Below are 27,966 nucleotides of genomic sequence, written 5' to 3' on the forward strand. Positions count from 1 at the left end.
TGACATGATCTTTGATTAGTGGACCGAGCCAAGCAGGTTCCACCGGCGTCAACATGTTTGGCTCATGTGAAGCCGAAATCCGTCAGTCCATACGGGAATGGCAAGCAGGCAGCAGGATTCATCGGCTTGGCTGGGTCGCTAAGGCTGTTAAAAGGATGGGTTGACGATCAGTCGGTAAGAGAAGTGAAGTGTTGGATTCATCATATTCATCATTGTACATTGTCCTTGTCCAGCTTGCGAGAACGGTGTAGACCTGAGCTGAGTTAGGGCAACTCCTCCGAATCAGTACAGTACAGGAGTACACGATGGGCCTGGGAGAGAACACACATATCCACCTCCCGTCTGGCATTTCGGTCCTCCCGACTCCGTTCAGGTGAGTAAGACCTATGATGATCCTTCTCAAAACCCACTCCTCCTACTCCTGCTAATCAAACGGCAGTCTTTCTCCAACCTTCGGCCTCCTTGTTCTTCTTGTCCTTCCTCTCGTCTTCTCTGCCATCCATCGTGGGCTGCTGATCTGGAAACGCATGCCTTCGGTGGTCTATGAACTGTATGTACTACATCGCCATCCTCGTGTGACACATCGATTAATGCAAAGCAGGACGATGTGGTTCACCTCGTAGTCTTTTCCAGGCAGAAACGAACGGATCGGAAGTGGATGCCGGCTTGGCAGGAGGTGGGGATCCTCGTAGGGCTGACCTTCATTCTGCGATTTCTTTTACTCCGATATGATATGAAGATAATGAAGACGAAGTATGACCCAATGGCGATTCATTGATTAATAGCATTGACTTGATTCTGAATATACTCTATTTTTCCCTACGGATTGGCCTGTACTGACTGAGAATAGAGTAGGTTTGCCACATTCTTGGCAGAAGAGTTTGAGAGCAGAGTTTGATGTAACTCCGATGAAGGAAGGACCTTGGGGGATATTTTAGTCATTGAATAATTTACTTGTCTGCCTGGGTTTCGTCTTGGCCCCTTCGGGTGCATTCTGGGCGGATTCTGTCCGAGAATAACCATCGAGTCTGGTTCATTGCTATTTGCTATTCCGTATACTCCGAGATTCGTTTTTACTTCCCTACCCCGTACACACCCAGACAACCCAGGACCGGGGAAGAGGCCCCAAGCGGGCGCCACTCCCGCATATGTTTTGGGTCGGGGTGGTCAATTGAGTTCAAACAGTTCAAACAATTCAATAGTCCTTCCTCACTTTACCGTCCGAAAAAAAAAAATGAGAGAGAGAGGGGGGGGGGGAAGGAAAAGAAATAAAAAGAATGCATCATCCGTGAATCGAACACGGGCCTCGTCGATGGCAACGACGAATTCTACCACTAGACCAATGATGCCGTGGGAGCGGACCAGATTGAATTCTGATTCGCTGATATGATTTCCGCTCCCAATATTGCATCTAAGAGGGGACAGGGCACCCGTGGACGGCACCACTGTCGACAAAATAAATATCTGGACATGCTCCATCTAGCCAAATAGTAACTAGCATTCAACTAATGACATCTTTTGCTCCTGGATTAGGGTGATGGTGCTGAGGTAACAGGGCCATTTTATGTCCAAGATAATACATTCCTAGGAATCATATTACTCTTGGCTGATCGAGGAGTATCTCAAGGGTTCAAATCACTTAGAGATACACCGACTTGTGCGGTTTTGCCTACATCGACAGCTTCGAAATACCTGGCGAAAGAACATCAAATATTCTATATCAATAATATATCATCTACAATAAATTACCGCAAAGTAACCAGCTCCTCCGCACTAGTCGGGTGGATCGCCACGCAGCTGTCAAAGTCCTTCTTCGTGGCACCCATCTTCATAGCCACGCCGAAGCCCTGCAGCATCTCGCCCACGCCCAGACCCAGAATGTGCAGACCGACCACCTTCTCCTCGGGGCCGGCGCAGATCAGCTTGAACTCGGTCGGGTTCTTCTTCTTCTCCTCGGCCGGCATCACGTCGTAGTACATGGCCGTGAACCGCGTCTTGTAGATCTTGATCTGGTCGTCGCCGTACCGCTCGCGGGCCTCGGGCTCCGTGAGTCCGACGGTGCCGACTTCGGGGTGGGCGAAGACGACCGTGGGGATGTTCTCGTAGGACAGCTTCGAGGACTTGAGCTCGGGGGGTCCGAAGAGGCGGTTGCCGAGTTGGCGGCCGGCGGCGATGGCCACTGTTGTGATCAGTCAGCTTACATTACTTCATTTCCTTACAGTCTTAAGGGGAACGCACCAGGAGTCAGCTCGGCGTGGCCGGTAACATCACCCAGAGCGTAGATGCCGTCGGCGGAAGTGTTCTGGTACTCGTCGACGGTGACGTATCCGTTGTTGTTCAGCTTCACTCCGGGAACGTCCAGGTGCAGGTCCTCGACCTCGGGCAGACGACCAATAGCCCACAGCAGCTCGTTGACCTCGATCGAAGATCCATCCTCATTGACCAGGCGGAGCAGCTTGTCCTTGCCCTTGCCGTCCCGGATGAGCTGGATCTCCTTGAAGTTGGCGTGGTTCTTGTGGATCTGGATGCCGGTGGCCTCGTACCGCTCCGTCATGGTCTTCTGGATCATGGGGTCGAACTTGCGCAGGAACTCCTGGCCGCGGATGAACATGTGCGTCTCCACGCCGACGGCGCCCATAACACCCGCCAGCTCGACGGCAATGTATCCGGCTCCGACCACGGCGATCTTGGGCGGCAGCTCCTCGATCTCAAAGAATCCATCGCTGGTGATACCGTGCTCGGCGCCCTTGATGTTGGGAATACTCGGACGTCCACCGGTGGCGATCAGGATGTGAGGGGCGGTGTACCGGGCCTTGCTGCCATCCTCCAGGGTGACCTCGATGACCTTGGGCTCCACGAAGCCGGCCCGGCCGTGCACCAGATCGATACCCTCGCGGCCCCAGTTGCGCTCGTACGCGCCGTTCAGACGGGTGATGGTGGAGTCGCGGATCTCCTTGAAGTGGCGGTAGTTGATGTTCACGTCCTTGGGGATGTCGTATCCGTAGTCCCGGCCAACGTGAAGGGTCTCGTTGATGGAGGCGAAGTTCCAGGTCATTTTCTTGGGGACACAGCTGCTCCGCGTTAGCGAAATCTCCAAACACAGCAAGGTCTACATACCCAACGTTAACACAAGTGCCTCCAGAGCGACCACTCTCGACGATCAACGTCTTCGCTCCGTACCAGCCGGCAGCTCTCCGTCCGCTACCACTACCACCGCTACCACCGCCTAGAACAATGTAGTCATACTGATGCGTCTCGATGGGAGCCATGTTGCTGGCGTCGGCTGTGGGCGAAGTGGACGAGAAGTGTCGAGAAAGAGAATCGAGACGAGATGCGGGCGAAGCCAGGGCGGCTCGTTTGGAGGGGTCAATCGCGGCGCTGCGGTGCGCAATGGTGGTAATGCTCTTGCCTCCGGTCACCGGAAGAGACGAGGGAATTGACGATTGGCGAACAGACGGGCGTTGTAGAAGCCGGTTCCTAGAAGCCTGGGCAAAAAGAGAGCGGAGGGAAGAACGAGGGAGCATGGAGATTAAATGGAGGGGTAGAAGGAGGGGGAGAAAAGAAGCGAGCAGGGAGGAAGGAGAATAAAGGATGGGTAAGCTGGCGGGGAAGGGAAAGCGGCGAAGCTTCTTTCGGCGTCTGGCGGATCGATGGAGGCGAATCCCCGAATGACAGCAGCAGACAACACGAGGGTTGGTGATAATGAACCAATGGCAGCGCACACGACAGACCGGGTCCTGCTGTAGATACGACCAGGAATGAATGCAATATTATGCACCTCGATTTTAGCTGATTTTAGCCCGGAATCAGCCAAAAATGGCCTGCGATGATGACATCGCAGGGTCGCACGTGACGTGCTTGATCAGCACGCTTACCAATCTCGGCGTCTGGTCGGTCGCGACTTCGGCGATTATGAAGCGAAGAAAAAAGTCTAGCAAGTAGATTGTTTAGACTGTTTATGCTAAATACACGATTCATTCTCTGCAATGTGACGAACTCGTGGCCAATACCCCCGGAATGAAATAACACTCATTGCAGATGCCTTCTCACGTCTTTACAGTCGTTATACATATCAAACACATGGCCGTATATCTCTCACCAATTGGTCAGATCTTGGTGTCTTGAAGGAAAGGTGATAGAAAATTCAAGGAGAACATGAAAGGAGAATGGGGAGAAATGGGGAGGGGGTGGTGTTCCATGGCTTGAACATTTCAGTCTCAGACGCCTCGTAGTATCGTCTGTTGCTGTATCACCAAGAGGTGAGCTGCCCGGCGCTTGGGCCATTCAAGTCGTGGTATCATAGTGACAACGGTGTAGCGTCATCTCGGTGATTGTAAAGTGGTTTAGAGATTTAGTGAGCATGTATACATGCGTCTAATCAGGCTGGCAGGGTCATCGTGGAAGGGTCATCGAGAAGAGGGCTGCCCGGGACGGCGTCGAGGGCCACGGCATGCAGGGCCGGCTTATCAGCCTCGGGCGTCTCGCCGCGAAGGGCCAACTGCTCCTTCACCCAGTCGGCCACTTCCTTATCCTCGGTGGCGGAGGACAGAGGGTTTTCTGCCGCTTGTTGCGAGGCTTCGCTGTCATCTTCCGAAGGCGGCTGCATGAGAGGTGCAAGCCAGGGATGCCGCAGCAGCACGCCGTAGGAGGGACGGTTGTTGGGAACCTTGTTCAAGCACGCGTTAACAAACGCGTGCGCATCTTCAGAGTAACCGGATTCCGGAAGACTTGGGGGGTCGCCGTGAACAATTGCCTGCGATATCATGTTAGAGGGTATGGTAACACACAGAGCAAGAAAAACTTACGTGGAGTTGACTGAAGATGTTGTTGAACGTCTCCGGTGGGTAGGGGTAGCGCCCCATGGCACATTCAATAATGGACAACCCCAAACTCCAGACGTCGCTCTGGACGCTGTAGGTTCCACCGCCGGTCGAGCCAGACTGCTGCACACCCCCTCCCGCAATGCGCTCGGGGGCCATGTAGCTCTGGCAACCGATGTTGGTCTTCGCAATGCTGGCGACCAAGTTTCCACTCACACCAAAATCGCAGATCTTGACCTGTCCCCGACTGTTGACGAGGATATTCGTGGGCTTGACATCGCGGTGGATGATGTTGTGATCATCCTTAAGGGACTTCAGGCCCATGACCGTCGATAACGCCACCTTCCGAAGGATACTCTCCGGGATGCCGTTCTTGTAGAGCTTATCGATCGAGCCGCCATCCATGTACTCAACGCAGATGTAAACCGCGCCTTCCTGGAAGAAGGCCCCGTAGAAGTCAATGATGAACGGCGAGATGCACCGGTGGAGGATTTCCAGCTCCATGATAATCTGTGCAAATTTGCTCTCGTCCAGCTCGAGGCGAATCTCCTTCATCGCCATGACGATACCCGAAAGGTTGTCATTCGGTTTCAGCCCATCCGTCTCGTCGGGCCGACTGACGATGCCTCGCAGTCCCATGCCTGGTTTGCGCATGTGCGGCCGACTATGCCGAACCTTGTATACCGTCCCGTAGTTGCCCTTGCCTAGTTCGTCCAGGCGATCGACCTCGTCCAGCGATATCTTGAAGCTATGCCCCGAGGAGAATTCGATTCCACCGCCGTGGAGAATGGCCTTGTTCTTGAAATTCAGGGTCCCTGCCTGCGTATCGATGTATTCGGAATATTTGCTGAACGCAGACTCGGTGGGAGCGCCGTTCTCAGACGGTTTGTCGCCCGGGTTGCTCGGGCCCGTGGCATCCGATAACTTCAACCCGGGTTTCATACGCTTGGCGGCCAGTCCGCCCGGTCTCGGGGAATTCGACGGCGAGGACGCTTGAATCGAGGGGGAGGACTGCCAGTTCTTGTTGCCGGGCCGAGCCACGGGCGGGAGGCGCCCTGTCATTGCCCCTGCCAGCGGACCGTTGGCACTGGGACCGGGAGGCGACCGGACGGAATCGGGGGAACGAGGAACTGCACTGGTGGAGGCCGTATGCGACAGCGACGGAGGAGCTCCCTGCCGGGAGAGCGAGAAGGCCTTCATCTTGGCCATGATATCCTGATTCAATCCTCCTTGAGCCACGCCGCTCATCGACGCCTGCGGTTGCGGTCGCTGGGGAACCGGTCCCTGGGATCGCGGGGCGGTCCCCTCACCCCGTCGAGCGGCATTGAGTTGTCCGATATGCGTGGAGGACGCGCTGAGACCGGCGGAGGAGTCGCGAGTCGAGCGTAGAGTCGGCACGGAGGGCGGCGTGGTGACGGGCGGCGAGAGGTCGTCGTCCGTGGTGTCGGACTTGGTGTCCAAATCGGGCTGCGGTGGAATCTCCGCAACGACTTCCCTTTCGGAGGCCATGGTTGACATGAAATGTACAAGTTACCAATCGTGGTAGCGGTCGACACCCAAACACATTCACACAGTCTCGCACAGCCACCGAATCTCGACCATAAAAGGGAGAGGGGGGATTCCGGTGGGGGCAAGACGTCGGTGCGGTCGGAAACCGGGAAAACCGGGCAAACTAAGGCAAGACCAGAGAATGGGGCTCGAGGAATCGACGGGTCGAGATGGAATCAAAGGGTGGAGATGATAAACGCGAGAAAGGATGGTAAATCGACGAAGAGAAGGCAGAAGCGTTTTCTTTCAGCCAGGTTCCCGGAGGCTTGCAGAGCGAAGGGTGGTTGCGTTCAAGGCGTTCTTATGGCGTGGGGCACGAATCAAGCCATTCCGCAGAGGGAGGATAGGACGCTCAGGTCCCGAAGGGACGATCTTTTAAGGATCCCAAATCACGCAGAAGAGGGAAGGCAACGAAGGAAGACGGAAGAAGAAACAGAAAAAGAAACAGAAATCAAAACACGCACGAGAGGGCCGCAAGGAGTGGGGAGGCAGTGAAGATAAGAAGAAAAGGGAAGAATCGAGGGAAAGCGGGAGGCGAAGGGCGCCGAAGGTTCTCCTCCAGTCGGGCACGCAGGGAGAGGCATGAATCCTGGGCCGGGCAATCATGAAACCGCCTGATAATACCGAGTAATATTAATTAACCATTCACCGTCGCCATCTCTCGTCTGTCTATCCAAATCATATCAAACGACCGGCTTAGCTCATCGACTCCGGAGTCTATCGGCACCGGACACCAGCCAATGGCCGGCCTCAGGCAGCGCAGGCGACGCTGAGTCAGCCGCCGGGGGACGATCGGCTCAGCCACGAATGCGTTGCCTGCGATCCACGGTGGCAATCGCCACTCTGGAGTCTACGTCTGTAATTAAAGTATAGAAAGGCCTCTGTGTAGTTACCCGCCAATCACATCCCCCAACCCCCAATTAACTTCAGGACCTGACGCCGGGTTCGCATCGCGGAGAGCGGATGTGCCCTGCGATCAGTCCACCGAGCATATCGTCGTCGCCCGCTCGATGGGTAAGACAGTCCAGCAATGAATCGATGCGGCGGACGCGCAATCGCCCGACAGCAAACACCCTCCGTCAATAAGAGACAAGCTTCCCCAGCCCGCCGGTCTGGGGTAGTGCTGAAGGGGTGTGCCGTGTGGACTGATCTCATTGGGCCCGATGAGGTCATCGACGTCTTCCATCTGGCGCATCAAATCAATATTGATGATCGGCAAGCTGCAGCCATATTACACCGCGATGGTGTCGTTGCACGTGTGTCACAAAGTACATTCTCAACCCATGGTCCGGTAGTCTGTGCGCACCAGCTCAGGGGAGAATCCCGTCTTGACTTTGGAAGGATCGGCTCGGGCTGTTTTCGTTCCCGAGTCGGATTGGAGCCGTTGGAATATCGTTGCTGTTCGCTGCAGAGGCGTCGTTCGATCCTCTAAATATAGTTTTTAACTATGCGACGCTGGCAGACTTGCAGCGCCTTGACAAAGTACTTGTCAATCCTGGCAGAAGTTCGGGTCGAAATAAGATTTCCTCTTCCGTACATCCCCAGTCGTCATGCTCGCGTTGTATGACATGGATCCTTCGCTCATCTTGTTATATCATGCTTTCATCATAGGGACAGTCCGTGGGGAGCAAGACGCGGTGGTTGATTTGAAGCAACGAAACACTCTATGCGAAGTTAAATCCCGACACACTTCAAAGAACAGGTCAACTGCTGTCCGCATTCGGGGAGAAGCAGCCTTCTTACTTTCGTCCGTCCATCAGAGCCATCCAGAACCCCGGGACCCGAAAGTCTCCCATGTGGTAACATTTAAGCTACCGCAGCAGGTTAGCACTCGCTGGTGTCCGGAGAGGTAGGTTCCATCGACCGCCTGGGCAAAGAGAACCGGGTGAATTCACCATCCAGGGCAACGTATCAAGCAACAGAGTGTTCTCTGCCAGTCATCATCTGTTTACCACTGCGTAGATACTACTCCGACCGGCCGTTCTGCAAGGTGAGTGGATGCCGAGCCGCCAGTGTCCACCATGGCGTCATCCGATCGGTGGAACAAGTTGACAACGCGGCGATAGTGGCAATGGAGCGTTTCAGGGTTTCATCCTCATCTCGGGCACATAATAGGTGTAGGACGGGGCCAAGACATGGGGAGAGTGCGGAGACTCAGGTCATGATATCATGCCGACAGCATGCTGGACGGATCCGTGGCTGGGATGCCAAGAGGGCCTGAATCTTCACGTTGGACGAAAGTGATAAGCGAAGGCGAAGGGATCGGGAGACTTGGCAGGTCTCGACGCGCCTATCGGAGGGCTGCAATGCGCCCATGTTGCCATCATCATTCTTCGTCAAGTAAGGTCTGGGTAACGCCATGATTCGGATTCTTGCTCCAGCACTGCCCCGTCGCAGAGTATTCTAGACAGCTTGTCGACGGCTGCCTGCGTAGAATTGCTTCTTTGTTCACTGCTCTCGCGCTGACTTCCTCCCGGTCGCAAATTCGTCCTGCCGCCGACCTTCCGCAGCTCCAACCTTATTTCGCTTTTCCATGCCCTCTGCATCTTCATCGCTCCTTCATTCGCCCTCCTCCGCTGAATCCCTTGTCTCATGGCCATTTTTAGTGCTCCCAGATCCGTCCAAAATGCCAACGCCTACTCTCTGGTGCCTCGTCAGCTCGTGACGCAGTCCGACATGGGCATTTCGTCCGTTCTGCAGAATGTCCCTCATTCCAGTCACCCTTCGTTTTTGAACCTCGTCCTGCTCGTCTTCGAAGCGGTCCTGGAAGTCATCTGTGTCAGTCTGCCTGGCTACATTGCCGCCCGACAAGGCTTGTTCGATGCCGATGCGCAGAAACTGGTGGCCAACCTGAATGTCACTCTCTTTACGCCATGCCTAAGTATGATTTTTTTTTTTTTTTTTTTTTTTTTTGTTCAAAGCTACAAGAAAAATTGCTAACCAGCGTCAGTCTTCATCAAGCTGGGGTCGCAATTGACGGCAGATAAACTCACGGATCTCGCGATCATCCCCCTCATCTTCGTCGTACAAACCTTTGTATCCTTCATGTGTGCTTTCGTGGTGGCTCGATGTCTTCGCTTCAAAAAACGGGCGGCCAACTTCCTGACGGCCATGGCGGTGAGTTCTGGACGCTGAATGTCGGTCTGAGCGAGGCTAATCTGTATATGCAGGTGTTCGGCAACTCCAACTCGCTTCCGATCTCCCTGGTCATGTCGCTGTCGCAGACGTTGAAAGGTCTTCATTGGGATCGTGTGCCCAACGATAATGACGACGAGGTGGCCGCCCGCGGCATCCTCTACCTGTTGATCTTCCAGCAACTTGGTCAGCTTGTCCGCTGGAGCTGGGGATACCACGTTCTCCTGGCTCCCCGAGAACGGTACCTGGAGGAGGCCGAGCGGGAAGAAGGGACGCGCGTCGAGCAGGGGCAGGCACGGTACACCGATAACCCGGAGCAAATTGACCCTGACGAGCCGCTGGTCAGAACCCGAAGCTCGGAGGATTTGCTGGACGGTTCGTCCACGAGTGGTGATGACGAGACGAACGGGTTTTGCTCCGGCGACCAAACCCCTGTCAACACGCGCACCTATTCATATACGAAGCTGTCGCCACGCCAGTCGGTCCACCACGAAGACCACCCTCGCTTGCTCGGTTCCCCGCCGCGTGGGGAGTTTCTGCCCCGGCAGAGCACCCAAGGCGACATTCTCTGCTTCCCGAACGTCGAACTACCTTCGCAGGATGATTCCCCTAAGACCGTAATCTCGCGCGTCCGGACCTCCACGCGCCGCCTGAGTGGTCACGTAGCTGGTGGCTGGGAAAAGGCGACCGGCAAGGCGTTTGAAAAACTGCCCACTCGTCTGCAGAAGTTCATCTCACTCGTCTGTATGTGGACGCGGAAGATTTTCCGAGGCGCGTGGGCGTTCATGAACCCGCCTCTCTGGGCAATGCTCGTGGCCATCGTGGTGGCGTCCGTTCCCGCCCTGCAGCAGCTCTTCTTCGAGGAGGGTACTTTTGTGCAGAACTCCGTTACTCGAGCCATCAACCAGAATGGCCAGGTCGCCGTCCCGTTGATTCTCGTGGTTCTCGGTGCCAATCTGGAGCGAAACACTCTTCCCAAGGAAGCCATGGAGGACATGGAAAACACCGGCGAGGAGCGCAAGCTGATCATCGCGTCGCTGGTGGCGCGCATGCTGCTTCCGACGCTCATCATGGCTCCCTTGCTGGCGCTCGTGGCGAAATACGTCCCCGTCAGCATCTTGGACGATCCCATCTTTATTATCGTCTGCTTCCTGATCACCGGCGCGCCGTCGGCTCTGCAGCTGGCGCAAATCTGCCAAATCAACAATGTTTTTGTCGGCTCGATGTCGAAAATCTTGTTCCAAAGCTACGTTGTGTGGTATGTCACTACATTATCCTTATTATTCCATCATGACTGACTGTTCTAGGATTCTACCCTCTACTCTCGTTCTTGTCATGTGTGCATTGGAGGTCGTGGAATGGGCTTCCACCTAATTCTCTCTTTTGTACGACCAGTACCGTAGCTACTGCGTACAGTATTAATAGTACTTTCGGATCGGTGCATGGCGTTTCGGTCGGACAAATTGGACTTCTGATTGTCTGTAATTGAGTGGCTTCGTTCATATTGCTTGTTTATGGTCTCTGGATTGGGTACAGTGATACCAAGAGGGCGGATGTCCGTGTTTACGAGGTCGAATAGCATTGCGGTCAGAGGCTGGCCTTTGCATGTCTTGCATCTAGTCTAAAAGCTTGATGTTCTCATTATTTATTCTAATTTGTATCCATCCAACTCCGTCCACTGGCCTGATTGCCACATGATCTACAAGCCCTAATTGTTCGTGACCTGGGCCAATGTAGTAGACCTGCGACAGTACTGTACAACCCCATGTCCAAAAGTTACCTAGCCCTAATTCACGACCCCATGCCGGCTGCTTCTCAGCAGCAAACATATCTTCCATGCCGCAACCCCCCATTATCTCGTAGCAGAATATTCCCTTAGTATGACACTCAGCCTCCTGTATTCACATAGTCTAATATATTGAAGGAATTCACAGGCCGCTGGACCATTCACCAGATATTCACCAGCTAGATTCCCATGGGCTTCGTATTCATCTGTAGCTAATCGTATTCCCTGTCAGGTTTGTTTCTTCCCTTAAACCCCCTCTTTCTTCAGCTGAAAGTCTTCTCTCTCTCATTATCTCTCTCACCCTCATGAGCTATACAAACTCAATCATTCTCACATCTCTGGCTTGAAAAGCCCACCTTCTGACAGCTGCAGTTGCGAGCTCTTCAGTATAGCCTTCCATGGCTGCCAGTGCTGAGGTTATTCCTGTCAACATTGCTCGACTACCGTGTTCTAAACGGGTCGAGCTACATCCATCTTCGATGGCTCGGGTTTCTGATCGTTGCCTTCGGGAGCCTTGAATTTGCTTCGGCCCCGGTTCATGCGCCGTTGGAGGACTCAGCGTCGTCTTGCCTCTTTTTCGGGGCATTTCCCTTGTTTCAGCCCTTCGGCAAAGGGTGAACTGATATTCAAATATGTACCAGTATGGTCATATCCGTTCCTGTTTGGAATTTTGGAAATCTTGGTCGATTTAACCAATCGGTAAGTGTTGCGCCTTGGGGAGGATGATAAAATATCATACTGATGAAGTCCTAGGAAATAATACATCTGAAGATACAACTTATCCTTCTACAGCCATGGTAAGTTTCCCTCCCCTCCCGTCAAAGTCACTTCCTTCGGAGATCCCAAGTCACACATACATCGTTCAAATACTAACAGTTATTACTAGTGCTCGAACTGTCAAGCTGTTCGTGGCATGCTTTATCCGTCTTCGCTGGTGCCGTGAGTCTCACGGCCATGGTCGTTGCATCGGCGGCTATGGCCACCAACACCAGATCCTGCTCCCGCCGTTGGAAAAAACAACAAGAAAAATAAGGCCATGTGGGCCAAGAAAGTATGCCTCTAGAGTTCACATTAATATAGCTAGCTAATCTGTGGGTATGGTAGAGTCTTCTCCGTAAAGAAAGAGCAGCCGAGAAGAAGAAACAGATGTCAGAGAAGGAGAGGGAGGAAGAAAAGAAGGGCGAGGAAAAGAACGCTGAGATGGAGAAGAGAAGAAGGTGGAGGAGCTTCACCATTAACGTGGGCACTAATATGGATGGTCAGTGGGACGTCGTTCCTACGTAATTTTATTGGTTTGTTTTCTTTCTTTATTTTATTTTTCTTTGTTCTGGTGGAAACTTGAGATGCTAAAAACTGGCTCTTTGGAAGCCTTCACCTTGATGCGGAGGCAAGCAAAAAGGAGGCCGACAGTCTTGATGGTGACTTCATCATCAATATTGATACCGAAATGACCGGCCAGTAGGACGGAGCTAGCTCGTAGGTAGTTATATTGGTTTGTTTTCTTTCTATCTTTTATTTTTCTTTGTTCTGGTGGAAACCTGAGATACAAGCTGCTAAACATAAACACTTCATGTATGCAACTCTAGAAGACCTCTTTCTACGTTTTCAATCAATCCATTGATTCTGGTCATTATCTCGATCTTTTCGGATCACCGCAGTGGTACTCGGCATCCTGTGTGTCTAGATCTTACCTGCTCTTAGTTTCAGCTCGGATTTTCTCAACTTCAAGGTTGCTTTGGCATCATTCTTACCTCTTGCATATTGAGATGTAGTCTTACATGATCAAATTGCTTGGGTTCTCGGCTTCTTGTCTACCCATTCGTACAGTGCAGTTGATTCATCTGTGATTGTTCGTGTATTCCTTTACTCCCTGCCCAGAAATAGTGATCTCTCCTGCTTTGTCCTCCTCTCTTTGGATATCTTCATTATCAACACCAACACCACAAACATTCCATACAGCCCTTGTTATCTACCTAGCTATGCTATGTATTGATGTTCTTAGCGCATCTTCCTCTCAATCTGATATTCATAGCTTGTTTCAATAGCTTTATTCCGATCCTTCTACAATAGACAGGCAGCTGCTTTGGTTGAAACAACCCTTTCGGATAGAATGAAATGTCTTGCAAATTGCACCGTAACTCAATGTCTACACTAACTTCAATCTACTATCATGGCTTCGCATGCTCATGCTTGTTGGTTAGAACTTAGACTGGAAATCTACTACATCTGAATACTGGTTCATTATTGTCAAATCAACTTGATTGTAATTGAAGCTAGACTATGCCTTTTTTTCTCTTCTTCTTGGGCTTCTTATTCTACTCGCCCTACTCCTCTTCCTTGATCTCGGGCTCCTCCTCCTTCACCTCCTCCTTCTCCTCCCTGTCTTCCTTGTCTTCCTTGTCTTCCTTGTCTTCCTTGTCTTCCTTGTCTTCCTTGTCTTCCTTGTCTTCCTTGCGCTTGAAGGCCTACCATATGATTAGCTAACCATCTTAACCTAGACTTCAGAGACATACCTTCCTGGCCCGGCGGGCCCTGTTCCGACTCGCCAGCCTGGTGGAGGAGGGGGCGGGGGCGGCAGCGGCGCCGGTGATGACCATGGCGGCGGAAGAAACGGCCGCGGCCGCGAGGGCCGCGGCGGTGAGGGAGACGGGGTGGGCGGGGTCTGGATGAAGTGATTTCTTTATAGTCTCGCAGTGTATGCACTTGTAATGACTATTAGTATTTGAACTATACATATAGGACTTGTGATTTCCGATGAAATTGACTTTGATCGAAGGGAGAGCAAACTTACCATGATGGCGAGGGAAGCAGCAGTAGCAGTAGCAGTAGCAGTATGAACGGCAGCGGTGGGAGCAGTTTGAGATTTCTCTAGCTCGGGGACTTCGTCAGTATGGCTTGCGATATCGAGGCAAATATCGTAGCAAAGAAAATCGATAAGGGAAAGGGAAAGGGAAATGGAAAGATGTAGAGAGCAAATGAAACACGAGACTAGGCAAGTCGGCCCAGTCACGCCAAATTTCTTGCCAACTCGAGGGAGAATAGCCCCAGAATCAGCTTGAACATGGGGAATTGAAACGTATAATGATAGGGAAGCAATGAGAGATCAAACGGAAATGGAAGATATGATGAAAATTGATGGAAGGGAAAGGAAAGACTCGACGACACTGGGCCACGTCGGCTCAGTCATGCCGACTTGCTTGTCATCCCGGGGAATCATAGCCCCAGGATTAGCTGAAAAGGGGAAATTGGAATGTACAATGATAAGGAAGTAATGGATAACCGAATGGGATTGAAGATACTGATGGAAACTGATGGGAATGGATGGAAAGGAAAGGTATACGTACAGAATGGTGATAACTCGCTGGCCGGAGGGGAAAAAGAAAGAAGAAGTCCCAGAGGAGAGAGGGGGGGGCTCAAATCAACACCAGCCCTACCGCCCAACCCTCAACAACACGTGCCTGTCATCTGCCTCATGCTCTTCTTCTGCCTCAGGCGTCGCATTGACGAAGACCCCCGGCTTCAGTGTAGCTCCTACAAAGTTCTCATGCCGTTCCTGCTTGTACTCCCGGCGGGTTTCTCGGTAATCGGCATATACATTTAAGCTCAAGCTCGCCCGCAGGAACCCGTCAACTAACCCAATACGAACCATGGAGCGTCCTTCGCAGCTTCCGTGCTAAGAAATAATGGCACGGAGTATGAAATTCCCATCCCTGACTCGGAACCAATTATGCGTTTCGGCAGGGCTGTTGTAAGTATATGCTTGGATTGTTTTTCTTGCAGATGGTCTAGTGTACTCTATCTGAGTGTTCTGGGGGAAATTTTTATACAACACATTGAAACCAAACAAGAAAGCAGGCGGAGAGGACATAGGTGTCGCTACCATTAGGTGCCGTTGAAACGCGGAATCGACCTCGCTAGACCACTCCTTCTATCGTATTTCGGGTCTCCTAGCAGCCACACTTCAGAAAAAGAGATGTGGCCCAGGCTACCCATCATCCAATATCCCCTATCCCTCGTAGTTTCAAAACCCTCACCCCGTCCGGGTTCCGGGGTGGTTTAGATATACCGAGTTTATGTGTACAGTAAAGGATACACAAGATACTATCATGGTCCAAAAATCAAGTCATCCACACGTACATATGAAGTCTACTACATACACGTAGCGCCAAAACTTGAGTTGTTCCAACGAGAACACTGACGATCGAACACACACTGATCATTCTATTTGACTTGCTCGAAACAACCAGACGCATAGGAATTCTCCTCCCATAGGTCGTTTTATTGTGAAACCATAGATGAATTTTCGGTCAAGAGTATCTTATCTGACATGTCAAGTCTGGAGCTCGCCCTGATATATATACCTTTTGGTTTGGTACCCTCGAAATGATAAATCCACTGCCCTGGCGTTTTGTGGCAGGGCGATAACTAGGTATCTAGAGGGGATTGGTCTAGTAAAGCCTCAATACCTTTGACGGAGCCCAAAGAATACCTCGTAGCCAAGATACGGACCCATATCATGGTATCTCGGACTCGGGAGCAATGCCAAGACGGGAATCGGGAAGAAGAATGATATTCGGGATAGACGCAGGAGAACCATAACTAAAAGGGGAAACGTTAAAAGCACGGCATGCACATTGTCTTTCACATATTTTGGAAATACGTAAAGAGAAATCAAGGAGGCATCCAAGATGTAACACAAAAACCAGGTGTGCGGCTGGAGACTCGCACTAGTCTTTTCCAGGTAGCAACCACTTTACCGCGTAGTGTGTCAACTGCCAGGAATTTCAGGCACCAAACACGGAAAACAACACAGTTCTGAGTGGGAATTGTACCAAGCATGCAGAGTCCGGGAGTCACCTATGGGTATTTTCCACTGCCTATAGCTGCTCCAGAGCTCGTATTGTCAAATCACCGCGAGATAGTATCTTGAACCATCTGATCCCTCAGAAACCTGCGGTACAAGCTGCCAAGCCTGTCGCCGCTTGCTTACCCCTTGACCATTCCGTGTATGCAATACCGAGGAAGATTTCTTCCTACCCTGTCCAGCCTATGCCATCCATTAATCATGGATATTATGATCCTTTTAGATCGTCGTGGTGTTTCTTAGCTCCCTATATTTCTATAGAGATGTGGGACGCCAAGATTCATTAACTAAATGTGTGAGCCTGGTAGATTATCACAGTCCAGAGTCTTTGGCCTTCGTGCTTTGTTGAAAAGGCCTGTGTTTAGTTTGCTCCTACAAGTGTTTACTCAAACGTTCTCCAAAGTGTATTTCTGGTATATAAATTTTAGCTTACTCCGTAAGCTCCGCGCTTACAGGGACCCCGCCAACTACTACCTTTTAAACTTGGTAGCAACTATAAATTCTCCAACACACTTTGCGTGCTTAGAGAGATGAGGGGAAATTTAATGAGCAAGAGGTCTATTATAAGTGTTAGATATATGCATTGGTCCTGCCTGGCTCAGAAGCAGTAACACTCAGGCCGATGAACTGCGTGAGCCAACATCGCTGATGTTGGCTCTGTTTGCACTGTATAAATTGTTAGAATATGATTCTGATTGGTCAGAGTTGCTTAGTCATACATCTACCGCTCTACCGGCTGAGCCACAGCTCCCTGATTGGATGGTTGGTCAACCCTTGGGAGATCCAATTATATGTACCTCAGATATGATTACCCTTCGGTCTCTTCACGAATTCGGGCGTCTACGCCATTAAATCGGAGCTGTAGCTCAGAGGTAGAGCGGTAGATGTATGACTAAGCAACTCTGACCAATCAGAATCATATTCTAACAATTTATACAGTGCAATTCGCAATTATCTATAGGCCCCGTGTTCGATCCACGGCAGTTCCTTAACTTTTTGCACTTTTTACTCAAGCTAATCGGGCCGAAGTTAGTCCGGCGGTATAAAATGGCAGAAGAATGGACAGAATATCAGTTACATCTTTCATCAACAGCATTTTCATATAGTTCAAAAGCTTAAGACATATCACTCATTTTATACTTGATTAACGCCTATTTCATATCCAATCAATATATAATTATAATCTAATACCTAATTAGTCATCTGAAACCTTACCCGATCAACCGCAATCCAAATAGTCAACACCCAGCCACCCAACTAACACCAATCGTCAAACACTCAACACACCTCCTTTTAACACCCGAAAAACACTCAAAAAATCAGTTTAACAAGCATCCAATCAGGAGTTGTGGCTCAGTGGTAGAGCGGTAGATTGCAAACAGAGCAAACAAGCCTTTAAAAGGTTAAAATAACTCTGGAATATCATCTATAGGTCCCGTGTTCGATCCACGGCAGCTCCTCACTTTTTGCGTTTTTTGCACCACTTTTACACATCAAGGTGCGTCAATCACATATAAAATACATATTTCATATCAATTAGCATCTTATATCACTGTTTCAAGTGCAATAAAACGTAATGTTGCCTTACTTTTACAGTTCTTAGCATATACATAGAGACGGCACATCTTCGATCCTCCTGAAGGATTGGCAGTGTAAGATGACTTCAATATTGGTTAGATTAGTTAATTTAGGGTACCTCTGGGCTGACTCTGACTAGAAACTCCATATCATTCAAAATGAAAGAAAAATTACTCCGTCTACCTACACCCTGATTAGTATAGCTCACTTGTCCGATTATCCTGTGATCCGGGTAGTATAGTGGATATAAATAGTACAAATATATTCAAAAGATGTAGAATTTATCCAAACCAATCAAAAAATAGCAAAAGAATAGGTGATATTGAAGTGGTGGAGGTAGCAACCTCTCTAATGTAGTCCCATGAGGTTATGCGTGGTCTGATGAGGTTGGGTTCTGAGGGCTTCGTTCGGCACATGACCTTCCACACAGCGCAACATCGCAACCCTCCAGATTCCAACAGCCAGGTAGTAGTAACAGTAACTAGTGACAGGCCAAATGTGACTAGCTATTCGTACTGCCTTTCAACACTACGTCTTATTTGAACATCTCCTAGGGCACCCACGAGTCCGTCACTGGCCATCCATTTATCCCTACCCCGAAGCTTACATCTTTTGCCCTTAAAACAAGGCACCCAAAATGAACCCACGATTTGAATCAGTCTTTTGATTTTCTACCTACAAGCAATCCTCACCGCACCCCTCCCCGCCAACGATTTAGTTCTCGTAGTCTAGAAAACCTACCCCTCAACATGCACCAACATCGCCATCCCACTCGCCAAATGCCAAACAATATGACAATGGAACATCCACACGCCAGGGTTCGTGGCCCGGAAACGCAGAACTGCATGTCCCCGACGCGGGATGTACACCGTGTCTCGGAACATTGCGCGCGAGAAATCATACCCATCAGGATGCTGGTTCTGGCTGTCACTGGGGATCTTTTCGAAGGGGTTGAACGAACCCCACCCGATCGAGGCTTCGTGGACGCGAAGGATGTAGAAGTGATGGCCGTGCTGGATAAAATATGAGTCAATTCGTGATCACGAAAAGTTTAAAATGAGCCATATTGGTCTATAATCGCTGCGGAGAGATTTTGGGTTATAGAAATGAATGGAAGAAGGGGAAATACCAAATGAAATGGATGACCTCCCTCGTCCAGATTATTCACAACTAGATCTACCCATACGGGCTCTGTATTGGTGTCGCTCGCTGGTGTCGTGCTGATTGAGAATTGGTTCTGATCCCATTTCTCCTTCGGGAGTATATTAAGTGGGAGGGGAGGATCACGCTGCGGAGCCCAGCTGGTATGGTTGAAGAATCCGTACGGAATGTTATGGTTTATTGAGAGTTTTTGGATCTTCGTGTAGACGACGTGGACTTGGGGTTTAAGGTCACGAGATTGAGATAGGTAGGAGAGAGTTGGCTGGGAAGAGGGAATGCGGGATAGGTCAAGTGTTGAGATGCTGATGTCAGTAAGGTCGTGGGGAGAGTTGAAGTCATTCTCATCTGAAGGGGATGTAAAGAACCTTTGGACAGGAGTTAGGGCTGGGTTGGGGAAGTTAAAGCACCTTAAACACAGTGTTAGCAGTGGCAGATCGGAATAGCCTAGTTTACTGACTCGTCATCTAGATGGACTGTCAACGAGGACTGGTGGTTCTTATTCTGGGACGGCTCGACGAGGATGTCCATGCGTTGTCCTGGATAGAGTATTCCCGCTGCTAAGCTGGGTTCTTGAAGCGCAGTGTTTATGCTGTCGACTTCGAGGAGTTGGAATAGGTGATTTTCAAATGATAATGTGAACCCTGCAAGAGAACTGTGTTATATGGCGGATCGGTAAGTAATAACACTCTATAGATCGTGTGAAGTGCGGAGCGATGATTTGAATGCTCACGTACCCTGTGTTGACCACCCGTAATCTATACCCCTTGTCTAGCTCTAGATCCAGATAGGAAAGATCCATCTGCTGCTGAACACAATTCACTGGCCTCGCCGGAACAGCCATGGAGCAATTAAATGCCCCGACTCCATTGATAAGCAGGGAATCGGGAGCCGGCTACTTTCATCAGCACTAAAATCGCGTCTAAGGTATGAATCACTTATCTTGAGTTGAGAACATACCTCATTACCAAAAGACTCTATGCTCATGAACCATGCCAAAACATCTTCCGCAGGCCGATGGTACCAGTCCCCAACAAGAATAAGAAGTTCTTTTTCATACACGGACTGGCCTCGGGCCATGAGTCCACGAACAGTTGATTTAGGCGCAGGGGCATGCACGACCAGTCCCCCATAGAGCCCATCTGCTCTCATCACGCCGGAATGAGCATGGTACCAGAAGGTTCCGCTTTGGTCGAGGGGGATGGTGAAGTGGTAGGTAAAGGTTGACCCGGGGGAGATGGGCTGTTGTGTCACGGCTGGGACACCGTCCATGGAATCTATCGCCTAGTCAGTTTGTATTGTTAATTTGGGGCTATGTCATGTATTACTCTGAATGTGTAAGCCATGCCAGTGGATTGAGACAGGCTCTTGTAGGTTGTTAGTGACGTTAATGGTAAGAGTGTCGCCTGTGCGAGCTTCGATTGTAGGTCCGGGAAATAGCCCTGTTTATCTATTAGACAGCTGGTATCATAAATTAGATCGGAATAGTACCATTGATAAGATAGATCTGCTTGAGTACGCCGTCTGGACGCAGATGGTCAGACGTCACGGTCCATTCGAAGTATTGTGTGACTGGATCTCGGTGCACGTGGTCCTCCGGATGAAGTTCTATTTTTGGACGAAGAACATCCGGATCATGAGCTCCTGGAGAAGTCAATTGAGGGATGTGTGGTTGTGAGAGTACAAAAAAGCTGGATTTTGATTGATACAGAAACACAAGCACAATCAAAGAGCATACGATCAGCGGGTAGAACAAAATACTATAAAGTCCACGGATCTCTCGCTCTGCTGTTTGGCTCTTGCCATTGGAATGCAAATCCTCACAGCTGGACTCCTCTTGGAGCTGTCGGGGTTTCCTTCGACGACTGGATTGTCGTTCCATGCTTGCAATGTCTTTCTCGCAGATCGGACTTTTTGGTTTCAAGCATTCGTCGAAGCCATGGTCAATGATGCTTTTCCACAATTCCAAGACCGAATTTCCATTACCAACTTATTTATCTCTAGTCATCCGACCGAGTGGAGAAGGTTACATTAACAACGTCGATCTGCAGTGAGACCAGTCGAGCACCGCAGCTCCGAGATGAAGGAATCCACTGGTCTAACCCTCAGGCACCATCCATCCCAGCACGTGCCCGTCACCAGCTCCAGCCGAGGGAACTCGCCCTTCTTTCCTCCGCATCGTCGGGGTCTTCTTTCTTTAGCTCAAAGCTTAGGTGCTTGTCAGGGACAAATCATCTATTTCAATTAATCAACCCCAATACCTCAATGGCTCGTCAGGGTCCTCAAGGACTCCATTGGATTTAATTAGCACCTTGCAATGTGCTGTGGTTAGGTTACTCCTCTGACGCGTCGAGTCCGATAGACAATGCGTTGCACCCTGCCTTTTCGTCTGCATTGTTGACTAAAGCGACAGATTATCGTTGCATCGCTTGCAACTAGTGCTCAATGCCTGCAGACGATGCAACTGGTTGGTATTTAAAGCATCCCTCCTGTCGGACTTTCCCTTCGAGAACGGCCCTCTCTTGATCAACCAACACATCGGGGATTTATTGTCCACTGGAGAGAAAAAGTTCCGATCACAATGTCGATGCTGCTAGGTGCCATCATCTTGCTCCTCAACAGCGGACCGGTGTACGCCAATACCTTGAAGGATATCGAGCATGTGGTTATCTTCATGCAGGAGAACCGGTCGTTCAATAATGTATGTGTTTTCGATATCTTTTGCTCAACATATGAGACAAACCAGTGATGAATTTAGTACTTCGGCACTATGGCTGGGGTTCGAGGTTTCAATGACCCGAATGTGCAGGTTAATGATGATGGGTTATCCGTTTGGCATCAGTCAGTTCTATCCCATTGAGCGATGTAAAGGGTGATACTGACAAAACCCAGGAAAGTCGATCCCGATATGTCCACAGATGCCAAAACGCTGTTGCCATGGTACCTTGGCTACAAGGGTGGATACTGGACCGATGCCATCCAGTGCATGGTGGCCGGGAGTAACGGCTACGAAGAGAACCAGGCGTCCTTGAATCATGATTTAAACAACAATTGGGCGCGAAATAACACCCCTTGGAGTTGGGGCTACCTCAAGCGGAGTGATCTTTCTGTCCAGTTTGCCATTGCCGATGGCTGGACAACGGGGGATATGTATCAGGTGAAAACGGAGAACAGAATATACACACACGGTGGCTGATTGTCCCAGGAATCTCAAGTGACTTCTACCAACCCCAACCGAGTCACTTTGGTCAGCGGTTCAGTCAATGTGCCGGGCGGCCCCCAGGCATCAGACCAAGGAGGAGTTTACCTCGACAATAACGAAACACCCGGTGAGAAGAGAGCCTGAGTTAGTTTTCATGGACTAACGTCTATCAGGTTGCGATACCCGCAAGATCAACTGCTACCCCCTCAAGTGGAAAACTATTTTCGACATTTACGAAAAGGAAGGTGTCTCGTGGCAGGTATACCAGGAAAAGGACAATTTCGACGATAACCCTCTAGCCTGGTTTGAACAGTTCCAAAACGCATCTGCAGATTCTCCTCTGGCAAAAAAGGGGCTGGCAACATTAGGACTCGACGCATTTTACAAGGCCGCTGCCAACGGGACCCTCCCAGAAGTGAGTTTTATCATCGGCCCGGCAGAATTGTCAGAGCATCCGCCATACATGCCGGTGGAGGGCGCATGGCTTCAGAAGCAGGTCGTCAATGCGGTGGTGAAGAGTCCAAAGTACTCATCCACACTGTTGATGATTAGCTATGATGGTAAGGCCTATTCCGTCTTTCCTTTGATCTTGGGCTAATCCATGACAGAGTCTGGTGGGTTTGGAGACCACGTCGTGCCATATCACTCCCCCGAGGATACTCCGGGCGAGTGGATGGAGGATCCGTATGGGAAATTCGGCAAGATCTACGTAGGGCCTGGTGAGTCTCCCGTCGTCGAAATAAAAATGACTACTGACAAACTCGATCCGGCAGGCGTCCGGGTTCCATTCTACATGATATCCCCTTGGACGCGTGGCAACCGAGTCTTCACTGAACGTGCCGACCATAACTCACAGATTCTATTCCTCGAGGAGTGGCTGACAGCCAGGGGATACAAGAACATCCGCACCGATGAAATGGTTCATTGGCGTCGGGAACACATGTCCAACCTTGTCAACGCATTGGATCTGCACCATGTGGGTTAACATAGCTCAAGCCACGACGCCTACAGATGGCTGACCTGCCGTGGAACAGCCTGACACTAGCATTCCTGATCTCCCGGACGTGGAGACGCCTCCTACCGTTTTCGGCAAATACGTCGGCGTGGCCAAGTGTATAGCGACACACCTCGTCCAACGTCCCCCGGTGCCATATGGAAAACAGGGAAATGTCAGCGAGTCCCTGTGGTTTGAGGACGGATACAAGGAATGTGTAGGAAACCTGACCGAAGGCCGGTACTTGGTATTTGAGAAGTTCGGACAGGCCCTCACCAATGCAGGAAATGCCAGCCGGATCAGTATCAGTCGCGCCCACCCCGACCATCGAGAAGAGAAGCAACGCTGGGTGATTCACTACTCAGAGAATGAGGAAAGCCAAGTTTTCCACATATCCAGCGCCTTGGACGGGAAATGGTTGGGGTCGCATGGAATGTTGCTTGCCCCCGATCGTCGCCAGGAGGCGGCCGACATCAAAGTCACATTCCTTGGGAATGGAAAGGGGTATTCCTTGCAGTATGCCGACTCCACGTTCGTCGAGGGCTCGCAAGAAGTGAACGAGACATGGAAAGGGTACCAGGTGTGGAGCGTGACGTATCACTAAGGTAGATACTGTAGCGAGAGCGGAAGCGGCGTCCACGTCCCCCGCAGCAGATCAGCAACCAGGGCGATTGGCACGAATCTTGCTCATTCGCGACACAAATGAGTATCACCAACTGCAGGAATGCGTCAACGTGCAGGGATCATGTGCAGGAATGACAGCCTCAGGCCGCCTTCCCCGCTTTCGCCAGGAAAATAAGACCGAACGACTTTCGTGTTTTCCCCTCCTTTTTTCTTCTCCTCCACAACAACTCCCCATCAAATGCCCTTTGCAGCCTAATCAGTATGATGCCGTCGAATAAGATGCTTGTGACCCTGTGCGACAAGAACCAGTCTGTACTTTCGGCACCATCGGATCATCGGGATGATGATCTTAACCAGTATGACTCCTGCGCGACCAGTTCTTGGCCGGTGCCAAACATCTGACTGCCTCACGTCCTGCCGGGACTGAAGTGTTGATGATAATAACTTCACAGTATACAAAGCAGGCCAGCTGTTTTAGGGCTAGTGTTTCTTCATCTTTCCCCAAGCGACAAGACTGGATTCGTACCTGATTCCGTACCACGGGACCGATGGAAATCGCCGAGGCTGGGGTCCGTTGCAAGGATCTCTCTGCCTGTCGGTCGGTCTATCAATACAATCACCTATCAACAGCGATAGTGATTGATTCCTGTCAGAATGGACTACCAACCAGGGGACATCGTGACCTCCTGAAGGCTTTATCACCGTGGTCCGGATCCAGTTCCGGGCCAGGGGGGACAAACATGGTGGATCTGGCAGCACACTGGTCAGGCAGTCCGCCACTACGCCCGGGGGAATCCCCCGTCCGATGCGCCATCATGTAAGACTTCGTTAAGAGGTCAAGACTGCAAAGTCAACGAGAGCGACAACCCGAGGAAATCAAGCCAAAGCGACAAACATCGAGGTGGCCCGTGACTGCCTGCCGGATTGGTTGCGGCAAGTCACCTGAGCTCACCGACTTCTGCGTCGATAAGGAAATTCGTCTTTCGCCACTTCACCGTCGCTTTCATTTCGGACTGCGACCTGATCTGAACTCTTTCTTCTTCCTGCATTGCCATCTGCCCGGTGATATCACCCCGTCGGACTATTCCTCCTTGTCTTTGCTTTTTCCTTAATCGCCTACCAAGCTTTTGACTTGCCGGTGGACACCTTTTTGTGGGATTATTTCCGACCGTTGGCTTACTTTCTGGATCGCTGCTATCGATCCACCCCACTTAGCCGGTCTTTTTCTTTTTTGTCTTTTTTCTTCCTGCCTAATTATCCTTCGGGTACCCCCCGTTCGTTCTCTCGGTCAAGCAAATCCCATCCGCACGTTACTCAGGGTCTTTTCGCAATCCCGTCCCTGGTCCAAGTGTCTCCTGCGGGCCTCCGTTCCAGTTCTTCTTAGCCACCACCCCAGGACACCCTCCAGTCCCTACACCTGGAGTCTTCTGGCAAGAGCGTCGGTCTGCTTCCGATCTGGATTCTTTTCATTGTCTCCGCCTGTTGTGCGATTGGACATGCCCTCCTTCACTGACCAGAATGGTGATTCTGGTCCCGACGTTGAAGGTAGGTTGAAATTGAATTTAGCATTGGCTTTCCCGTTCTTCCTTCAAGCCCCTTTTTCTTTTCTTGTTTTCATTTCCTTTGTAGCCTGAGTAGGATTTCTTTTTTCTTCCGAGGTCCGCACCGGATCAGATGATTTGATGGCCCATTGCGACTGTTCATAACTACCCAATCTCCATATCGCTGTCATCTCCACATGCTTCCCTTTCCCCTTCTCCTCCCCCCTGCATATTCCCCTTCTTTTCCCACTCCTTTCTAGTTTCCTAAGATTCATGGATTCTGATCAATTGCAACAAGGATTGCGACCGATTCTGGGAACCGGCTTAGACCTCGCGTACCAGAAATTTCGACACGTCACCGGAAATGGCCATTCTGCCCCCGCGACGGATGGAACCTCCCCCCGCAAGCACCGGCCTTCGTTGAGCAAGAAATCGACCGCACGACCGCCTATGTACCCCCCCGCGGCGTTGACCAGCCAGACCTCGAGCGTCGCAACGGAGCCTGTAACCCGCGATGAAAAGGACTATAATCTGAAGAACGGCGATGAGGATCCTCAAAGCATCCTGTTCTACCAGGTGTACGAGTGGTTGCGACGTGAACAGTCGAAGCGCAGGAACCCCAAGGTGAAGTCCTTTGGACAAACCGATGGGGCTGGCAGCGACGGAGACGACGAGGACGAGGAGGCCATCGTAGATGGGTACCCTCTGGAAAGAACCGTTTCTCCTGGGTCGGAAAATGGCATAGCTTTGGACCGGTTGGAGAAAATCCTCCTTCAGTTCGCCGCGACTCGCAACGAGACCAGCGCGTCTGAGCAACCCACCCAGCGCTCAGGCCGTCGACGTCATCGGTCCAAGGGTCTGCGGAGAGGGTCTGCATCGGAGTCCGATCAACCGGACCTGGACTCGGCCACCCCAAGTGTGGATGCGGTGCTAGACAACTCCAAGACACTCGCATACAGCGGTGGTGGCGCAGATGACGAGGAAAGTGAGAGCGGCGATGATGCTAGGCGATCCAAGGACCGGGAAGCGTGGACGGTGTTCAAAACCGAGATCATGCGCCTGACCCATACGCTGCAACTCAAGGGGTGGCGTAAGCTCCCCATGGAATATGCCGGTGATATGGAAGTCGTTCGACTGAGTGGTGCATTGACCAACGCGGTCTATGTGGTCACTCCGCCGCAAAACATCCCCGCGCCCAAGGCCGAAGATGGGTCGTACACTCTTGTGCCGCGGAAGCCCCCATCGTAAGTTCCCATCAATAGGCCGTTTCAAAATATGTCTGACTCCCTCTAGCAAGCTCCTACTGCGCATCTACGGCCCTCAGGTGGATCATTTGATTGATCGCGAAAATGAACTGCAGATTCTTCGCCGGCTCGGGAAGAAAAACATCGGACCGAAAGTGCTTGGGACGTTCATCAACGGTAGATTTGAAGAATACTTCAATGCCCGTCCATTGACCTTTGAAGATCTAAGGGATCCCGCCACCATGAAAAAGATCGCCAAGCGTATGCGAGAGCTCCACGAAGGCATTGACTTGCTGGAGGAAGAGAGAGAGGGCGGACCGATGGTGTTCAAGAACTGGGACAAATGGGTTGATCGCTGCGAGAAAGTTACCAACTGGTTGGACAAAGAGATCAGCTCCAAGACCAACGAGATCAAGGCAGTCTCGGAACCGTGGAGACGTCGAGGATTCGTTTGCGGAGTGCCATGGCCTACCTTCAGGAAAGCTGTGGAGAACTACCGCCAGTGGCTCGTCTCCAGCCACGGCGGGATTGACGAGATCAAGCGGCAGCTGGTCTTCGCTCATAACGATGTGAGTGTCCTGGCTGGGTTGCGCTGTACATGGCTGACTTGATAGACTCAATATGGTAACCTTCTGCGGATGGAACCTAGTTCCGAATCGCCGCTGCTTCGTCCGGAAAATGAGCACAAGCAGCTGGTGGTCATTGATTTTGAGTATGCTTCGGCGAACACTCCAGGATTTGAATTCGCCAACCATTTCGTGAGTTTTTCGCCAGATCTTCCCTTGAATAGTACTGACCAATCCAGACGGAATGGTGCTACAATTATCACGACGCAGAACGGTCCTGGGCATGCAACAACAAGGCCTTCCCCACGCCGGAGCAGCAACATCGCTTCATCAGCGCCTACTTGACCCATCGACCGGCTTTGGCCGGGCAGGCCTCGCCTTCTATCACTCCGCTCATGCGGGGAATGTCTTCGACCAGCACGTCCATGACACCGCTGAGCCTGGACGATGGTCCGAACATGGATGCACAAATCCAGGCCGATGCCGAGAAAGCCCACGAAACCAAGATCGAGCGAGAGATCCAAAACTTGATGAAGGAAATGCGACAGTGGCGGGTCTTTAACTCGGCGCAGTGGGTGGCATGGGGTATCGTGCAAGCGAAAGCCCCCGGCATGGAGGAGGGAATCGCAGCCGACGAGGCTGATGCGCAGAGCGGCCAGGACGACTCGGCGACGGAGACGGAACGCACCCACTCAACCGGGTCGTCCGTCACGGAAGCCGAGGCGGAAGAGTCGGACGAGTTCGATTACCTGGCGTATGCGCAGGACCGCGCCATGTTTTTCTGGGCGGATCTGCTGTCGATGAAGCTGGTGCGCGAGGACGAGCTGCCTGCAGCTTTGGTCGAACAGATCAAGTCTCGGGTCATCGAGTATTAGTTCTGGGTGTGATGTGACGATGATTATGATC

General features: G+C 51.2%; 10 protein-coding genes and 3 non-coding genes across 13 annotated transcripts; 8 read left to right on the forward strand and 5 right to left on the reverse strand.

Moving 5' to 3' along the window:
* Positions 1–145: 145 nt before the first annotated feature.
* P170DRAFT_509510 (uncharacterized protein) lies at positions 146–682 on the forward strand. The gene is made up of 3 exons (XM_024854683.1): positions 146–373; positions 440–550; positions 602–682. Exons 1-3 carry the CDS (start codon positions 306–308, stop codon positions 621–623), a joined length of 201 nt encoding a protein of 66 aa, XP_024704144.1. The 5' UTR covers positions 146–305; the 3' UTR covers positions 624–682.
* A 596-nt stretch (positions 683–1,278) lies between these two features.
* P170DRAFT_t113 lies at positions 1,279–1,349 on the reverse strand. Its single transcript has one exon. It is a non-coding gene; the product is annotated as a tRNA-Gly (tRNA).
* A 344-nt stretch (positions 1,350–1,693) lies between these two features.
* On the reverse strand, positions 1,694–3,835 carry glr1 (glutathione-disulfide reductase GLR1). Its single transcript, XM_024849173.1, has 3 exons — positions 3,118–3,835; positions 2,239–3,071; positions 1,694–2,179 (listed from the first exon to the last, which is right to left on the reverse strand). Exons 1-3 carry the CDS (start codon positions 3,522–3,524, stop codon positions 1,746–1,748), a joined length of 1,674 nt encoding a protein of 557 aa, XP_024704145.1. The 5' UTR covers positions 3,525–3,835; the 3' UTR covers positions 1,694–1,745.
* A 543-nt stretch (positions 3,836–4,378) lies between these two features.
* On the reverse strand, positions 4,379–6,338 carry pbs2 (mitogen-activated protein kinase kinase PBS2; the record flags this gene model as incomplete). The annotated part of the gene is made up of 2 exons (XM_024844272.1): positions 4,379–4,753; positions 4,806–6,338. 2 exons carry the CDS (start codon positions 6,336–6,338, stop codon positions 4,379–4,381), a joined length of 1,908 nt encoding a protein of 635 aa, XP_024704146.1.
* A 1,392-nt stretch (positions 6,339–7,730) lies between these two features.
* P170DRAFT_168283 (uncharacterized protein) lies at positions 7,731–8,647 on the forward strand. Its single transcript, XM_024842615.1, has 2 exons — positions 7,731–8,217; positions 8,271–8,647. The coding sequence occupies exons 1-2, from the start codon at positions 7,919–7,921 to the stop codon at positions 8,587–8,589; spliced, it is 618 nt and encodes a 205-aa protein (XP_024704147.1). The 5' UTR covers positions 7,731–7,918; the 3' UTR covers positions 8,590–8,647.
* A 313-nt stretch (positions 8,648–8,960) lies between these two features.
* On the forward strand, positions 8,961–10,877 carry P170DRAFT_357183 (Auxin Efflux Carrier superfamily; the record flags this gene model as incomplete). Its single annotated transcript, XM_024844203.1, has 4 exons — positions 8,961–9,249; positions 9,319–9,485; positions 9,539–10,761; positions 10,811–10,877. 4 exons carry the CDS (start codon positions 8,961–8,963, stop codon positions 10,875–10,877), a joined length of 1,746 nt encoding a protein of 581 aa, XP_024704148.1.
* Positions 10,878–11,931: 1,054 nt separating this feature from the next.
* P170DRAFT_475176 (uncharacterized protein) lies at positions 11,932–12,751 on the forward strand (the record flags this gene model as incomplete). Its single annotated transcript, XM_024853230.1, has 6 exons — positions 11,932–11,988; positions 12,043–12,086; positions 12,176–12,228; positions 12,282–12,340; positions 12,394–12,569; positions 12,658–12,751. The coding sequence occupies 6 exons, from the start codon at positions 11,932–11,934 to the stop codon at positions 12,749–12,751; spliced, it is 483 nt and encodes a 160-aa protein (XP_024704149.1).
* Positions 12,752–13,613: 862 nt separating this feature from the next.
* Positions 13,614–14,938, reverse strand: P170DRAFT_425851 (uncharacterized protein; the record flags this gene model as incomplete). Its single annotated transcript, XM_024847679.1, has 4 exons — positions 13,614–13,754; positions 13,803–13,967; positions 14,081–14,183; positions 14,724–14,938. The coding sequence occupies 4 exons, from the start codon at positions 14,936–14,938 to the stop codon at positions 13,614–13,616; spliced, it is 624 nt and encodes a 207-aa protein (XP_024704150.1).
* Positions 14,939–17,008: 2,070 nt separating this feature from the next.
* Positions 17,009–17,142, forward strand: P170DRAFT_t96. Its single transcript has one exon. It is a non-coding gene; the product is annotated as a tRNA-Ile (tRNA).
* Positions 17,143–17,495: 353 nt separating this feature from the next.
* P170DRAFT_t97 lies at positions 17,496–17,613 on the forward strand. The gene has a single exon. It is a non-coding gene; the product is annotated as a tRNA-Cys (tRNA).
* An 805-nt stretch (positions 17,614–18,418) lies between these two features.
* P170DRAFT_455674 (uncharacterized protein) lies at positions 18,419–20,771 on the reverse strand (the record flags this gene model as incomplete). The annotated part of the gene is made up of 7 exons (XM_024851553.1): positions 18,419–18,744; positions 18,861–19,299; positions 19,350–19,544; positions 19,627–19,784; positions 19,850–20,166; positions 20,218–20,331; positions 20,381–20,771. The coding sequence occupies 7 exons, from the start codon at positions 20,769–20,771 to the stop codon at positions 18,469–18,471; spliced, it is 1,890 nt and encodes a 629-aa protein (XP_024704151.1). The 3' UTR covers positions 18,419–18,468.
* Positions 20,772–21,470: 699 nt separating this feature from the next.
* P170DRAFT_357744 (nonhemolytic phospholipases C family protein) lies at positions 21,471–23,689 on the forward strand (the record flags this gene model as incomplete). The annotated part of the gene is made up of 8 exons (XM_024844239.1): positions 21,471–21,590; positions 21,648–21,730; positions 21,782–22,046; positions 22,095–22,218; positions 22,265–22,651; positions 22,700–22,810; positions 22,865–23,067; positions 23,126–23,689. The coding sequence occupies 8 exons, from the start codon at positions 21,471–21,473 to the stop codon at positions 23,687–23,689; spliced, it is 1,857 nt and encodes a 618-aa protein (XP_024704152.1).
* Positions 23,690–25,523: 1,834 nt separating this feature from the next.
* On the forward strand, positions 25,524–27,935 carry P170DRAFT_446656 (putative choline kinase; the record flags this gene model as incomplete). Its single annotated transcript, XM_024850822.1, has 4 exons — positions 25,524–26,494; positions 26,544–27,063; positions 27,109–27,252; positions 27,300–27,935. 4 exons carry the CDS (start codon positions 25,524–25,526, stop codon positions 27,933–27,935), a joined length of 2,271 nt encoding a protein of 756 aa, XP_024704153.1.
* Positions 27,936–27,966: the final 31 nt, after the last annotated feature.

Source organism: Aspergillus steynii, assembly GCF_002849105.1.
Source record: "Aspergillus steynii IBT 23096 chromosome Unknown P170scaffold_4, whole genome shotgun sequence".
Lineage (NCBI taxonomy): Eukaryota > Fungi > Ascomycota > Eurotiomycetes > Eurotiales > Aspergillaceae > Aspergillus > Aspergillus steynii.

Coding starts and splice junctions, on each gene's coding strand:
- P170DRAFT_509510 (XM_024854683.1), top strand. CDS start 306: ATGGGCCTGGGAGAGAACACACATATCCACCTCCCGTCTGGCATTTCG. Junction 374..439: donor GTCCTCCCGACTCCGTTCAG/GTGAGTAAGACC, acceptor ATCAAACGGCAG/TCTTTCTCCAACCTTCGGCC. Junction 551..601: donor CCTTCGGTGGTCTATGAACT/GTATGTACTACA, acceptor AATGCAAAGCAG/GACGATGTGGTTCACCTCGT.
- P170DRAFT_168283 (XM_024842615.1), top strand. CDS start 7,919: ATGCTCGCGTTGTATGACATGGATCCTTCGCTCATCTTGTTATATCAT. Junction 8,218..8,270: donor ACTCGCTGGTGTCCGGAGAG/GTAGGTTCCATC, acceptor TTCACCATCCAG/GGCAACGTATCAAGCAACAG.
- glr1 (XM_024849173.1), bottom strand. CDS start 3,524: ATGCTCCCTCGTTCTTCCCTCCGCTCTCTTTTTGCCCAGGCTTCTAGG. Junction 3,072..3,117: donor GGCACTTGTGTTAACGTTGG/GTATGTAGACCT, acceptor AACGCGGAGCAG/CTGTGTCCCCAAGAAAATGA. Junction 2,180..2,238: donor CCACGCCGAGCTGACTCCTG/GTGCGTTCCCCT, acceptor TGATCACAACAG/TGGCCATCGCCGCCGGCCGC.